The 14,058-nt window shown below is 35.3% G+C and overlaps 1 protein-coding gene across 1 annotated transcript in view; it reads left to right on the forward strand.

The window, feature by feature from the left end:
* Positions 1–14,058, forward strand: part of CDH18 (cadherin 18) — a 327,191-nt gene that overhangs the window by 178,809 nt on the left and 134,324 nt on the right. Inside the window, exon 4 of the mRNA XM_072411849.1 lies at positions 10,401–10,520. Coding sequence (XP_072267950.1) covers positions 10,401–10,520 — 120 coding nt within the window. The remainder of the gene's footprint in view (positions 1–10,400; positions 10,521–14,058) is intronic.

Consider the following 14,058-nt stretch of genomic DNA (forward strand, 5'->3'; position numbering starts at 1 on the left):
ACTTGGATAACATTTGGCCATCACAGTGTGTTCAAGTCTTCTCTCAATCTGGATAGGAACTTCTTTATATGTAAAGGGCCTAGATAAATAGTTTGAATAAATAAAGCAGGGAAATTGCTTGACTTGAAAACCTTGACACCTTTCGAGAAATCTGAAAACTGGTTTCAACTAGCAATGTTCATTAAAAGTGCTATATGAGGAATAAAAATATAGAACATTTAGTGACACATTTACTTAAAAAAGTATCAGGTACTGAAATCTATTACACCTGTTCTAAAATCTACATCATTTACCCATTTTGTACACATCAGTTATGTTTTCTTATAGACTTAAAAAAACTCCACACTATGTAAAATAGTTCATACAGAGTAAATACCATACTACATTCCTGCAGACTATAAAGTGGTACTAAAAATATGCTTTCATGTTTGAAGAAAGCTGATTTCTGCTTCCCTTTAAATATCTATGGTTGGAGATATATTTATATATACATATGTCACAGTTGCTGTTGGTAGAACTGATAGGCACAGTGTATTGTAATCATGGTTTAGTGGCAGCTTTAATTTCTCCATAGATAAATGAGTTTGGGATTAAATTTGGGTTAAATTTATAACTACATTAACATTTTTACATTCAGATAATGCATTGGAAGCCCATTTTATAATATAGTGTTTACTTGTCTGTAACAAAGTGTTAAAAATAAAAATGTTGTATGTCTATAGATAAATGACCTTGAAACTCTTTGTAAAGTGGCAGCGTAACATCAAATAAGTGATAATTACATTGATCCTTCTTTAATTCAATTTAAGCCCTCAAATATCATTCTATAAATTAGTGGTAAATTGACATTTTTTTCAGTTCTTGAACAATTGTAGGTAGACATGGAGTATTATCTGCATACAAAAATATTATTGAACTAGAGGCATTCTACAATAAAGTGTGGAAAAAAAGCCTGAAGCAAATATACAGAATACATACAGTAAGCTTATTACAAAAAGCATTTGGATGCTGTGGTTTCAGCCTAAAGGGGTGCCATTGCATTAAATGCAGGCAACAGATGAAAGCACTCTGTTTGCACAGAGCCACACAACTGCCACAGACCTAACATGACTTGGAATGAGCAGCAACATTTTGACTAGGTTAGATCTGACACAGAAAATTAACCATCAAGAATAATATGATTAGTTAAAAGTTAGAGTAGAAATTAAACTTTTCATTAATGCCCCTTACCTTTTTTACTTAATTGCAAAGCCATTAAAAAATATTGTTACCGAAATTTCTGAGGAGGTCAGGGGTAGTGTTGGTCGAACATCTGAGTGTTCGATTCGGCAGCTATTCGATCGAATAGCCCGATATTTTTCGGGTGATCGAACGTCGAATTCGAACATCATTAAAGTCTACTTATCAGCCCGGTGACCATGGGAACTGAAATGTTGAGAGTTCATCTGCAGTCACAGCTGATTGAAAGCACTCGCGTGCCTCCTATCAGCTGTGACCGCAAATTTCCAAGCTCCCCATTGAAAGTTCATCTGGAGTTCGCTTTTTTTTAACATATTTTTAAATACAAATTTGCAAAGTCGAATTCCGCGTTTTTCGGGTCGGGTCTGCCCGAATTCGAACCACCATTTTCGGGTTGAATATAGGGACAACCCAAACTCGAACACCATGACTAGTCTGGGGGTCCTGTGAAATCATGTCCTGAAAGAAAAAAAATAAAAATCCTTCTTTTTTTTATAAATATGCAAACTATTTAAATTAAAATATAGCATACAAATTTAACTCATTAAGATCCCAGTACTCAAGTGTGGAAGTTGGGTGAAAAGTTTTAGGGGGTTAACTTGGAAGTAATTCCTTGTAGTTCATCCATCGACTTGTAACCTAAAAAATATTTCTAGTGCTAAGCTTCATTACATTATTACTTACTGCTAGTGGATGAAGTGACAATCATCACATAGTTTACTCTTTCGGTATATTGCAGAAGCACTACTAAAATAAAACAAAAAACATACTCTTTGGAATAAGTGAGTTTCCCACATACAATCAAAACATAAATTTCGATATCCCCAAACAATAAAAGTGGAGGCAAGGGGTCAAAACTTTCTTTCTGCAGGTAGGGCTAAAGATTCAAACCCTTATAGGATTCATATTGGGTCTAATTTATTAAAGCTCTCCAAGGCTGGAGAAGATACACTTTTATCAATGAACCTGGTAATCCAGCAAACCTGGAATAGATCTGGACCAGGATTCAAAATATTTGGTAGCAAAAAGCCAGTGACTTTTGAAGAAATCCATTCCAGGTTTGCTGGATCAACAAGCTTCACTGATGAAAGTGTATCTTCTCCAGCCCTGGAGAGCTTTAATAAATCAGGCCCATTACCTCAATGGTTTTATGTTGGGACTCCATTTATTAGTCATAAATGGAATATTTAATTCATAAAACTTTGAATTATTGTTTTTTGATACATTACTGTATAAACCTATGTTGTTTTATATCGATTTTGATAAATAATACATTTTTGATATTTCTATTTTGATGTATTCTTGCCTCAAAATCCCTTATTTTTAGCCTCAGTTGCAATGAGGATGTTTTCCCACTTAGCCTGTTAGTAGTTATGGACTAGTACGTCAGTGCTATTTAATTTTTAGAATATTTTGAACACAGTTCAGTTGAAATCTCTGGTAATGGTTTATATGCAATTGTTACTGACCTCTCTCTTTCTCCTTTTAATCTAGACGTTGTGTTACGTGATGATACTTAATGCCAAAGCAAGCCCTCAGTGTTTTGTCTATTCTAATTAGTTAAGTTCAGGAAATAATTGCAGTATTTGTGTTAACATTTGCAGAAACCAGCCATGTAAAAATATGAATTGGGTTGATTTAATAAAGGAGCAAAAAATGTTCACTTAGCAGAGTAAACTATCATTATGGTAGGGATACTTCACTTAGCTTACTGAATGCTTTTAGGACTACATGTTTTTGTAAAGGAATTTTCAGCTGATAGCTGCCTTGACAGAAGGTAATGTAAAATAATGTAAATAGCAATACATTTAGTAAAATGGCAATATTTTAACTGTGCTGCTTCAAAAAGTGTGTGCATATGTGGTGGTAAATGTCAGAAATGCAACAGGTCAGCTAGTGAAAGTGAGTAAATACCTTTGTAAGTATTATTGGAGGGTTTAATTAGGAAGAACTTTCAAATCTATCATCAATCAATCTTTCAAATCCTTCATTTTTGTTTCCTCTATTATCAGAGATCAAATAATGTATGTTAATGTTTGTAAAACATCTGATTTATCCAGCTCAGGCTACAACTAGTAGTAGTTAGTTACATTCAGCTGATCCTATTCTACAATGTGTACAAATATGTTTTAACACTCATCCAAGTAGCAGTATGTATCCAATCCATCCAATGTACAGTGGACTAAAAAAAAATAATATTTTCTGCAAAGGACACACAAGCTTATTTTTGTTATGATGGTTGGGATTGTGCTGGATGAAACTGATTTGGATTTTTTGTCACAGTGTGGTATATAATTTGGTTTACAACATCTTTGTTTTTGTTGTACACATATAAATGATCTGCTGTTGATTTGAGACCCACATTTTATGAATATCAAAATGCCCCCTTCCTTAGGGCTTAGATTATTTAGTAGGTCATGCTGAAGGTATGCCTGTTAGCAAAGCAGTTGAAATTAGTATTGTGTTCAGGTGGTAAAAAAGTCCAGCAACAGATAATATACATATCATTAGGAGTTCCTTTGGCCTAAACCCTAAAAAAGAGGGCATTGTGAGATCCCTGGGACAGTATTTTACATTCTAAAAAAATAACATAATCCATAATTAAACTGCTTTATTTCCAGTCTGTAATCTCCAATTCAATCCTCCTCAAAGCTGCTTGACATCCATATTTTACAACATTATTCAAAATTAAATCACCCAAATTCTATACAAAGATTTGACTGCATACCAAATTGTACTCCACAACTCCATAGCAATCAAATATTATACAATATTAGTAAGAAGAGTTAGAGGGCCTTGGATTGCAGTAATCTTTTAATTTATTCTATACATTGATTAGTTGTAAACTCCTGTCACGTTGTTTGTGTTTTTCTACACTATTCTCTTATTGAGTTCCAGGTCTTAGGATGGTATCAGGTGTAAAAAGGTAATAAAAAAAATAACATTAGTAAACAACATTTATGATTGTGATTACTCTCTTTAGCGATTTTCATCTATAGTAGCCTTTTAATTAGATTCCTCAGTTTTTTTTATATTATTTAAGTAATTTTATGTATTAGAAGACTCTTGGACCTGGTGTAGAATCAAAAAAGTGTGTAGGGTAATATTTACAGGGGCCAAGAACTTTTCTTGATTTTTAAATCATGATTCATTCTATTCTCCTTTAAGCTGGGTTTGTTCTTTTCTATTCTTGATGTAGTTTCAGGCTGTAAACCATGCTACTATTGATCTTCAGGAATTGATGCCATGCGAGTTTAACTTGGATGTTGTTGCCATCTCTTTTGCTGGTCAGGTTGACAGGTTGACCTTGTTTGTCTTTAAGGATAAGATTACCTCTTGTGTTATTTCTGTTTGTCACACATTTTAGAACTCTGCATAATTGTTTTTAACAGCTTAAGCTGTGACTGCATCCTCTTCTGCCTGGCCAGGCTTTTTGTCCATTTATGTTTTTCTTGTCTGGATTTACATTTAACAGCCTTCCTTTGTGTTTGAACACAAGACTGCAGCAATGTTTATCAACATAAAGTAGCAAATATGTTTATCAACAAATTTGCAGCACATAGTGCCTAGTTCCAGATCCTGGCCCCTATTTTTCTAAATGTAATATTTTATTCTGTATATTTTGCGAATATGTTTAATTTGCTACACTATGTTGGTGTGCCTCGTGCATCTCTTTTATTTCTAAAGTATTCAAGTGTTCCATTTCTCATACCGGCAGCAAGACATAGTGCAGCACTGAGCACTGACCAAATTATAACTAATATTGAATTGCTACTACTGATACTGATTTATCTTACTGATAAAGATACTGGTTTATTTTGCTATGGTTTAATATATATCTCAGTGCTGAGATTGCCAATTGGGTGTCACCTTTTTAGATCACTATATACTGGTGTTCTATTCTGGTCTATTTTTTAGAATATAATTAGGCAATAAAATGTATTTTACTTATATGCTTCTCACTATAGACTTTGGGCATTGTATAGCAAAGTTGTCTTTCTTTTGTATTTGTATTCAGTTGTGAGTCTAGCCTTTTCTCTATTTTATGATTGTCCGTTTCCTCTTTTAGATTTATTCAGTTTTGATATGTCTTTTCAGATATCCATGGCCAGTTATAGTTGTTCCTCAATCCTATCTTTAGATTTTTCTGAATCAATTTCTGCAAAAATATGATTGTTTCCATTTTAGCATTTTTGCATATAGGGCAGTTTGCCACTGTGTTTTTATAAATTGCTATCTGTAATCACATATTTTAATTACTCAGTTTACCAAGCATGTAATTCTCAATTTTCTAATTTCAGACAATTTTCTCCAATTTAGCTTAAAGGAATTTCCAGCTTTTCTTAGGAAATTGGAGTTCTGCCACAACATCAAGCTCCTATTATCTTCAGTCCAATGCGTTGGCAGGGAAAAGGGGTAAAGACTATTAAATTAATACTCTGTAACAAACAGAGGAGGATAAAATAGACCCCTATTTTTCACTGCTGAACTGGCAAAGTGTAACAGATAAAGTTGTTGGAGCATCCATTTGCTTATGGTGACACGTCTAAGAACAAAGCTGAATACTTCTGTATTATTTTTATTTAATCATTACTACAGTGTTTGTTCAACAGATAATAGAAAAAAACAGTAAAGAAAATAGAAAAATGTATTTTTATAGTTAGTAGCTTTAGTCACGATTGTAGCATGATATCCAGGCGTGGTCTTACACCATGTTAGTATTGATTGAATTGGTGGAACACACCACAACATTTAAAAAGAGATGTGCAAAACACATAGATAATTGCTGAGACAAAAAATTAAGTACATTAACTAGTATGCTGTCTACTGAGCGTGTAGACAGTGTTAGTTGTGTACTTTATCAATCTGGAGATTGTAGCATTCTACTGCTTGCATTTATTCAATCTGAGCTACATACATTTTTTATGTATTAATTACTATAAGGCAACATTACTTGTGCCCTTTATATCTACCTTTAGCTTAATCCTTAAAATCCTACACTAAAGAAGCATAGTAGATTGCTAATTCACGTTGGTATTACTAGGGATGAGCAAGCCCCTGAAGCCTCTGGCGTTCTCGCGAAAATTTCCTCAAACTTCCGATGGATCTGCAAAATTTCGACGAACTGATTTCGCGAAACCATCGGAAGATCGAGGAAATCATTACAGGAGAGTTTCCAGCAATGCAGCCCTGGGAATCCTCCTGTTTGCGATCCCCGGCACTAGAGGTTAATTAGGATAAATACAGCCCGGTAAACGTAGGAACTGAACTGCAGATTAACTCTCAATGGAGAAACTCCATTGGGAGTTTGCCTGCAGTCACAGCTGATTGGAGGCACTCGCATGCTTTCAATTAGCTGTGACCGCAAAGTTCCACTGCGATCCTCGGGCACTAGAGGTTAATTAACTTCTAGTGCCCGGGGATCGCAGTGGATTCTCAGGGCTGCATTCATTCATGCAGTCCTGGGAATCCTGTGTGGGATCCCTGGCACTAGAGGTTAAATGGGACAAGTCTCCCAATTTAAAACCTCTAGTGCTCTCTGATTGGCTAAAGCTTTCCTCAGCTAATCAGAGAGCACTAGAGGTTTTGAATGGGGAGGCTGCATTCATTGATCAGCACAGCCCGCATTTTTATTTATTTATTTTTTTTTTTAATAAAATTCAAGCTTGATCGGCAAATTTACATCAGCCGTTCTCGCTTACAATTTCGCATAGCAAGAACAGCCGAATTCGCAGCGAGATCGAGTTTTAAAAACTCGCTTACTCATCCCCTAGTTATTACTTGTAAATGTTAATAGTTAGTTATATTCTGTGCATTTGGGAATGCATCCAGCTATTTTTTTAAACAATCAACTGAGCTACATAGAACAAAATTTCCTTAGTATGTTCCACATTTTCATCACCATTACTATGTAAATAAAAACCTTTTCCTATTCTGAGGTCATCCTCTTTTCCTCCAAATGCAAAAAGTGCCACCTTGTCCTTTGCAATGACTTTAAAAGTGAAGAGCTTTGATGTTCTCTGTATAGTTCATTAATATCCAGTGATCCTATTTCCCCTTCCATGGCTTTTCTCAAGGGAATATAATATAGTTCAACTAATCTTTCCCCATAGCTGAGCTCTTTCATGCCTCTTTTTAGTTTAGTTGCACGTTTCTGCGCTAGTTCTTCTCTAGTTCTACTAAACCCTTTTTGTGAACTGGTGCTATATAACCGAAAACTCTGAAGTATTTAACTCTTTAATACAAAAATACTACTACTAAAAAGGCTACAATGTTCTACCAGAACATCCAGATCATTGACTCTTCATTTGGTTTTTGATAACACTCTTTAGTATCATGCCAGCTACAGACGTCTACAGTACCCCGCTGCACGCTCTCCCCCTTCCCTTGCATTACAATCGTTCATCATTCATCGTTCGTGGATCAGCCAGGATGGTCGTTCGGACGATGACCGACGCGCGCTGTACACACTTTAGATTCTTGTCTGATAATGGCTCTGCGCCGATTATCGGGTGAGAACCATTGAAACTCTGTTCGTAGCTTTACACTTACAGCTCTGTAGTTACTTGATAAGGAGATTGATGGCTTTTAAAATATAGGCACACATTGACCTTGGACAAGTCCATTGATGCTAAGCCAGACAATTAAGAATCTATAAAAATTAGAAACAATGGCTTGAAAATAACAAACTTGGCTATGGATATACTATCCTTTTTTATTGACTTGAGAAAATTTTATATTTTATACACAAAGGGGCAATTTACTTTGTCCTCAATCACTAACTCCAAGTTGTCTTGTAAGGGGGTTAGATGAGCTGATCTGATCCTTTTACCATTAATATGTTGAAAGAATTTTAGAGGTTTGTATTGCTCTCTTTTGCATCCTATTACTTGTTTTGAATTTGTGCACTCTTGATTTCCCTTTGACATCTTTTGTTATATTCCATATAACTTTTAAATTATGAAAGCATTCCTTTATCTTTTTATATGCTGAATACCTGTCACGGTCCCTTCCGTGACAGAAGTTTGAGGATCTGTCGGACTAGCTGCATGTGTGATTATCTGACAGCCTCTTTGGTTTTACTTGTTGCTGTGTTGTTGTTTGTAATGACCACTCCCCTTGTATCAGGTGCAGCTGGGGCTCATTACTGCTCTTCCATTTAGTCTGGCCTCACACTTCATGCTGTGCGGTTAATATTCACTACTGGGATGTGAATAGCTGGAGTGTCCTGCCATTCTGAGTTCCTGTTGATTTCTGCTTATAAGATAAGTTGCTGTTCTTTTGGTGTATTGGTGTTTTGTTTAGGTATTTGTTGTTTTCTAGGCCTCAGGGAGACACTGGGTCCTTCATAGGGGAAGGGACCAGCAGTCTCAATCCAGACCCTACTGCTAGGGCTGTGCAGGGCTAGCAGGGCCTAGGTTCCTGGGTATGAGTATCCCTACCTTCAGGGGATGCTCATATGGTTAGGAGTCAGGGCTGGATTAGGGTTTTGCAAGGGGTGACCATTCCCTTTTCCCTAGGTATTTGAGGCCCAGTAGTTTATACACCTTCCTGTTACCCTCCCCTCCCTGTCATTCGTGACAATACCCTTTTCTTATTCAATATTTTTTTTAACATTGGATAGAAGCTACAAAGATTTACTTGAAACGTATTGCCGGAATATATTTTGCAGTATGTTTGTTTGGAATTGTTTTGAAAAATTCCCATTTTTTCCTGTGTTCTTTCATGACACTATTCCCTCCCCATTCAAGTCATGGAGAGCATTTCTTTGTATTGGAAAATTTTTTCTTCCAAATTGTGATTATCTGTCTAGTTTGTGCTTCTTGTTTACAACTCAGATTAAAAGATATCATCACTACCACCCACTTTTGTAAAAAGCTCTGTATTGTTTGGGAATGCTGGGTTCCGTAGTACATAATTTCTAGTTAGAAAGTTACAAACTGTATCTTTAATTTGTTTTAAAGTAAGGTAATACATTTCTGTCCTGTTACTGTTCCAGGAGTTTATTTGACACAAGTCATTTTCAAGGTAGTTAAAACTGCTTATCATTACAACCTTTCCAACCTGTGCAGCCCTTTCTATGTTAACTTTGGACTATTCACACCCATATGTAACTTAACAGGAATGATTAAGTACTATCAAAGTCTCCACTAGCAAGGATTTACACTCATTTGTAGATTATTTGTAAAACAATGTCACCTTTTCATTTACCCTGTCTTTATGTAAGGCATGGCCAGAAATGGTATTAGCCCAATAATGTGATGAAGAAAGCCAGGTTTAGCCAATATCATCTAAAATCATAATGTTTTTCTTTTGTTTTCGTGCAAATAGTACTGTGCTTGCCAATCTATGCAATATGGGGATTTCCTTATGTCCTGCAATTGCCATTTTTCTATCTTTTCTTAATCCACTCTCCAATAGAATCTGACTCCTGTCTGACTCATCTGATATATAATTTTTTAACTGTTCCTTCCCCTCAATCATAGTTTAACTACTTGCCTAATCTTCCATAATAAACCACTCTATTAGCACAGCAGATTACCTTCCAATTATGTTCAATCCATATAAGCATATAGGTTAAAACTTATTAAAAAGTGAGGCCATTGTTTTTGGACCCATATTCTTCCATTTTATAAAAGGTCCTAAATCTTGCATTTAGTTCTTTAGGCTCTTACTGTCTTTCTTGTGTTGTACATAGCACTAGAAATACACAAACAGTTTAATCTTTAAAGGGTCCTTACTTTTGTATTTGTAGCCTTGTTCCCAAAATAATTGTTAAGGATCCTCCATTGGTCCCAACATAGACCAAAACAGTCATGCCTTCCCAGTCATACCCGGTAAACCAAATGCAGAACCCTAATGCCAGGGAGACAGCATAGCATTTGGTTAGGGTGATCTGGGTGACAAATCAGCTTTAAATACGGGAACCTCTATGACCACCTACTGTCTAAGCCAACCTGCATTACCCTCACCACACCTACTAGAATGGCTGTTTCCATGGCTGTTATGGGTAGAAGTGACATCATGAGTGCCACATCTGAGTCTGTGTAGTTTTAGTAAACATGTGCTGTTACATCACATAACATGTAATTGGCAGAAAAAGTTACACATGGAAAACATTTTAAATATGTATTTACCAGTTCAATTCTCTTACTTTGCAGGTACTTCTGTTATTCAGGTGACAGCAACAGATGGGGATGACCCAACATATGGAAACAGTGCCAGAGTTGTTTACAGCATTCTCCAAGGACAACCATATTTCTCTGTTGACCCTAAAACAGGTAGGCTAAGAGAATTTACAAGTGTGTATTTCATTGTCACACGAACAGGAGGTATTTATTTTTTCCAGAGAGAATAGTAATGCTGTAATGATATCAATGTCTTGTAGATTGATAGAGCCATTTGTAAAGAGTTGTATCTATTATTTTTCTTTCAACTGTAAATCTAGTTTAATACAAGTGTAAATCTATATATACTGTAAATATGATTTTCATACATTTTTATCTATTGTAAGCTGTGAGAAGGAAGGGATAAACAATAAAAAATGCAGTTCTAAAAGAGCTGTTTGCTGATCATTATAAATTAAACAGTTAAAAAAAACATTAAGGTTGTTGTCATGTTTAAGAAGTTGTTAACTTATATAATATATTGTATTTTACTTATTTACTCCCAGATGATGTTCTTTAGTTTAGCTTAAGTGGATTTTATAAATTTGTAAGATAACCCCTTTTACAGCTAAATACTATATCTTTCTTTGGAAACATTCCAACACATTTGTTAGATGTTGTAATAAATGTAGAACACTCTTTTTTGTAATGTAAGTCTTTAAAATTCCCCAAGCATTAGGTGGTATTCTCTTTCATCAATACCAACAAACATTTCTGTACTGGTTTCAAATAAGGAAGGGAAACGTCATATTGCTTGTAAATATGTGTTTAAATAGAATATATCTGCACTATAACACATTTGTGCTGGGAAACTGACAAAAAATTCAAACTATGCAAACATATATTTCTATAGATACGCCTTTCTCAACTTTTTCCACCACATAGGAACACTTATAATAATTTTTCTTGATAAAACCAATCCATTGGGGGCCAGTGGGAAAAATGCACATTACATTGGTGTCCAGTAACTACTTTTACTGTGCTGATCAGATTCCTGGCAATCCTTTAGACAAGAAGATCATTAGTGTCCTGAAGTTAGCTCTTCCAAGTGGTGTTGGCCCTGGATCTCTTACATGCTTCAGCAGATGAGATTGTAAGAAAACAGTGGACAGTAGGATTGTAGGAAAACAGAAGGTGGAGTGGGTAGAATAGGTAGACCAGGTGATTTTAGCTAGGAAAGGGGAAGCAAATAATAACGAACTTTAAGATAAGAAATGGGGCAGAAGCTGGCTTTTGACATTGGGCCTGATTTATTAAGCTCAAAAAGGCTTGAGAGGATAAACTTGCATCAGGAATGTTGGGTGATCCAGCAAACCTGTAACTAATTTTGTCAAAGTAATTTGCTATTTGTTAGCAAATGTTTTAAATCCTGGGCCAGATCCATTCCAGGTTTGCTCGATTACCTGGCTTCACTGATGAAAGTGTATCCTCTTCATACCTTGGAAAGCTTTAATAAATCAGGCCCATTGTGAGAAAGAAACTGGAAATTATATTGTGCTGGAATCTCAGAGCATAGACGAGACAAAGTGAAACCTGGTGAACCAGTGGTTTAGGAGTGAGATGTTGTGGACTTCGGCAAAGAATACTGACAAAAATACTGCTGAAAATACAATGGATGAAGACATCAAGAACAGATTGTAGCCAAATAATAGAAGAGTAGGAACTTGTAATAACTGGCTAGATGCTGCTAGGGCCAATTAATAATTTTTAATAGGTCAATTAAAAAAAAAAATAGGCTTATAGGCTTATAGTACTTAGGGAGGACATCTTAGATGTCCTCCCTAAGTACTGCAGGCAGAAACTCTGGTCACACTGAGAGTTAAAAAACACAATCCCCAATGATAGGGAATAATACACTATAGTTGACATTAGTATTAATAAAAAGGCTAAAAAATAATGCAACATCGAATTTTAAAATAGAAAATCCTGGAGCTACAGTGTAGTGTAGATGTATTTCTTCCAAGATGTTTGTGTTTTCTGAGGTACAAATAACATACCAGTAATATGGTCTCTATACAAATATGTACCGTTTATGTACATACAGGTAGTCCCTGGGTTACATATGAGACAGGGACTGTAAGTTTGTTCTGTACTGTAAGTTGAATTTGTATGTAAGTCAGAACAGGTACATTATTTTAATAAATGCAATTAGGACAGATGTTTGTCTCAACATATTATTAGGCAGCATGGTGTCAGTTACTTTATAAAATCCTTACTGTAAGCTAATCACAAACAAAGCAAAAAAAAAAAAAAAAACTTTATGGAGCCTAGATATTCATTAACTTCTGAAGCAAGCTGTGCTTTGATATGCAAAAAGAAACAGCTGCAGAGTTTGTCTTGGTCATTAAAAAGTTACAAAATGTTACAGATCAGCTCCACTCTTAAGATCACCCACAACATCAGCTGTGTTTAGCAAAAGATTTCTTCTGCAAGTCATGCAAACCACCCCCTCCAGCCTCTGTCCTGCACACGAGCAAGCAGGGAAGCCCCGTTCGTATTTAGGAGACATCTGTATGTCGGATGTCCTTAACTCGGTGATTACCTGTAAATGTACAGTCACGTTTATCCTAGTATCTTAATGTCCTAGTATCATTATCTTAGAAGTATGCTACCTATTTATTTTCAGTCATTTGTTTTAAAGTTGGGGTTTTGGTAAATTTTTCTAATGTTTTTATATATTGTGCAAAAAAAGAAAAGTATTTTTTTATTATTTTTGGTGTGGTATTCCAGGCTATTTTATATTTAACAATCTGTATTTATCTGCAAAAATGTCAGTTTTAATGGGTACAATCTACAATAAACATAGACTGCCCTCATCTCGATCTTTTGTACTGTCATTTATATGTTCAGTTATCAATTTAGGGATTGCAGAATAAAGGATATCTGCTCTGCTAATTATCCCAAAAAAGTTGGTATCTCATACAATTGTCACAGTTTTGAGCAATTTAAAGCTTTGGTATATAATATAGTTTAGTTAAACTGTTGATATTGGTATACTAGATTTTATATTTTATATGATAAAACTATTGTAATGTGTAATGAAAGGTATTTAGGCTAAAATAACAATATACCTAAATCATTATACTTTTTATTGAGATAGATAATTATTATAATTCACTGTGGTATACGTAACTAAAATGTGTGTAAAAGAAATTTTTGGTGTTTTAAATTTACCCTAATCATGTAGGTTTACAAAATTTTAAAGCTCTAGATTGGTGTTGCTTGAACATGCCTCTAGACTGTTTAGGTGATCTTGGATCTTGAAGAGATGTTGGATGCTTTCCTTTTTCCTTATCAAGGACAGTGTGTACAGTCCTGCTAGATCACTGCTGCCCCTTGCCGGTGAACAACAGAGAGTAAATGTATTGAAAATGATACATTTTCATTGGCTGGTAGTTGTCAAAACTGGAACTTCTCTCTGGCTACCACCAGCCAATGAAAATGCTCACTGCTATATTTTTGGAGAACAGACTAACTAACAGACAGAAATAACCATTTGAAATGAAAAACTGCAGCTAGGCAGGTCCTTAATTGCAGAAGGTAAAGGCAAGGTCCTTGCTGAAATAGATAGGCATTGCTTTTGCCAGTTGCTTTAGTTTCTCTTGCCAAGTTGGGATGATGTCCACAGCTCTCACAATTTAGGTTTTCCTTG

Source organism: Pyxicephalus adspersus, chromosome 5 (genome assembly GCF_032062135.1).
Source record: "Pyxicephalus adspersus chromosome 5, UCB_Pads_2.0, whole genome shotgun sequence".
NCBI classification, from domain to species: Eukaryota; Metazoa; Chordata; class Amphibia; order Anura; family Pyxicephalidae; genus Pyxicephalus; species Pyxicephalus adspersus.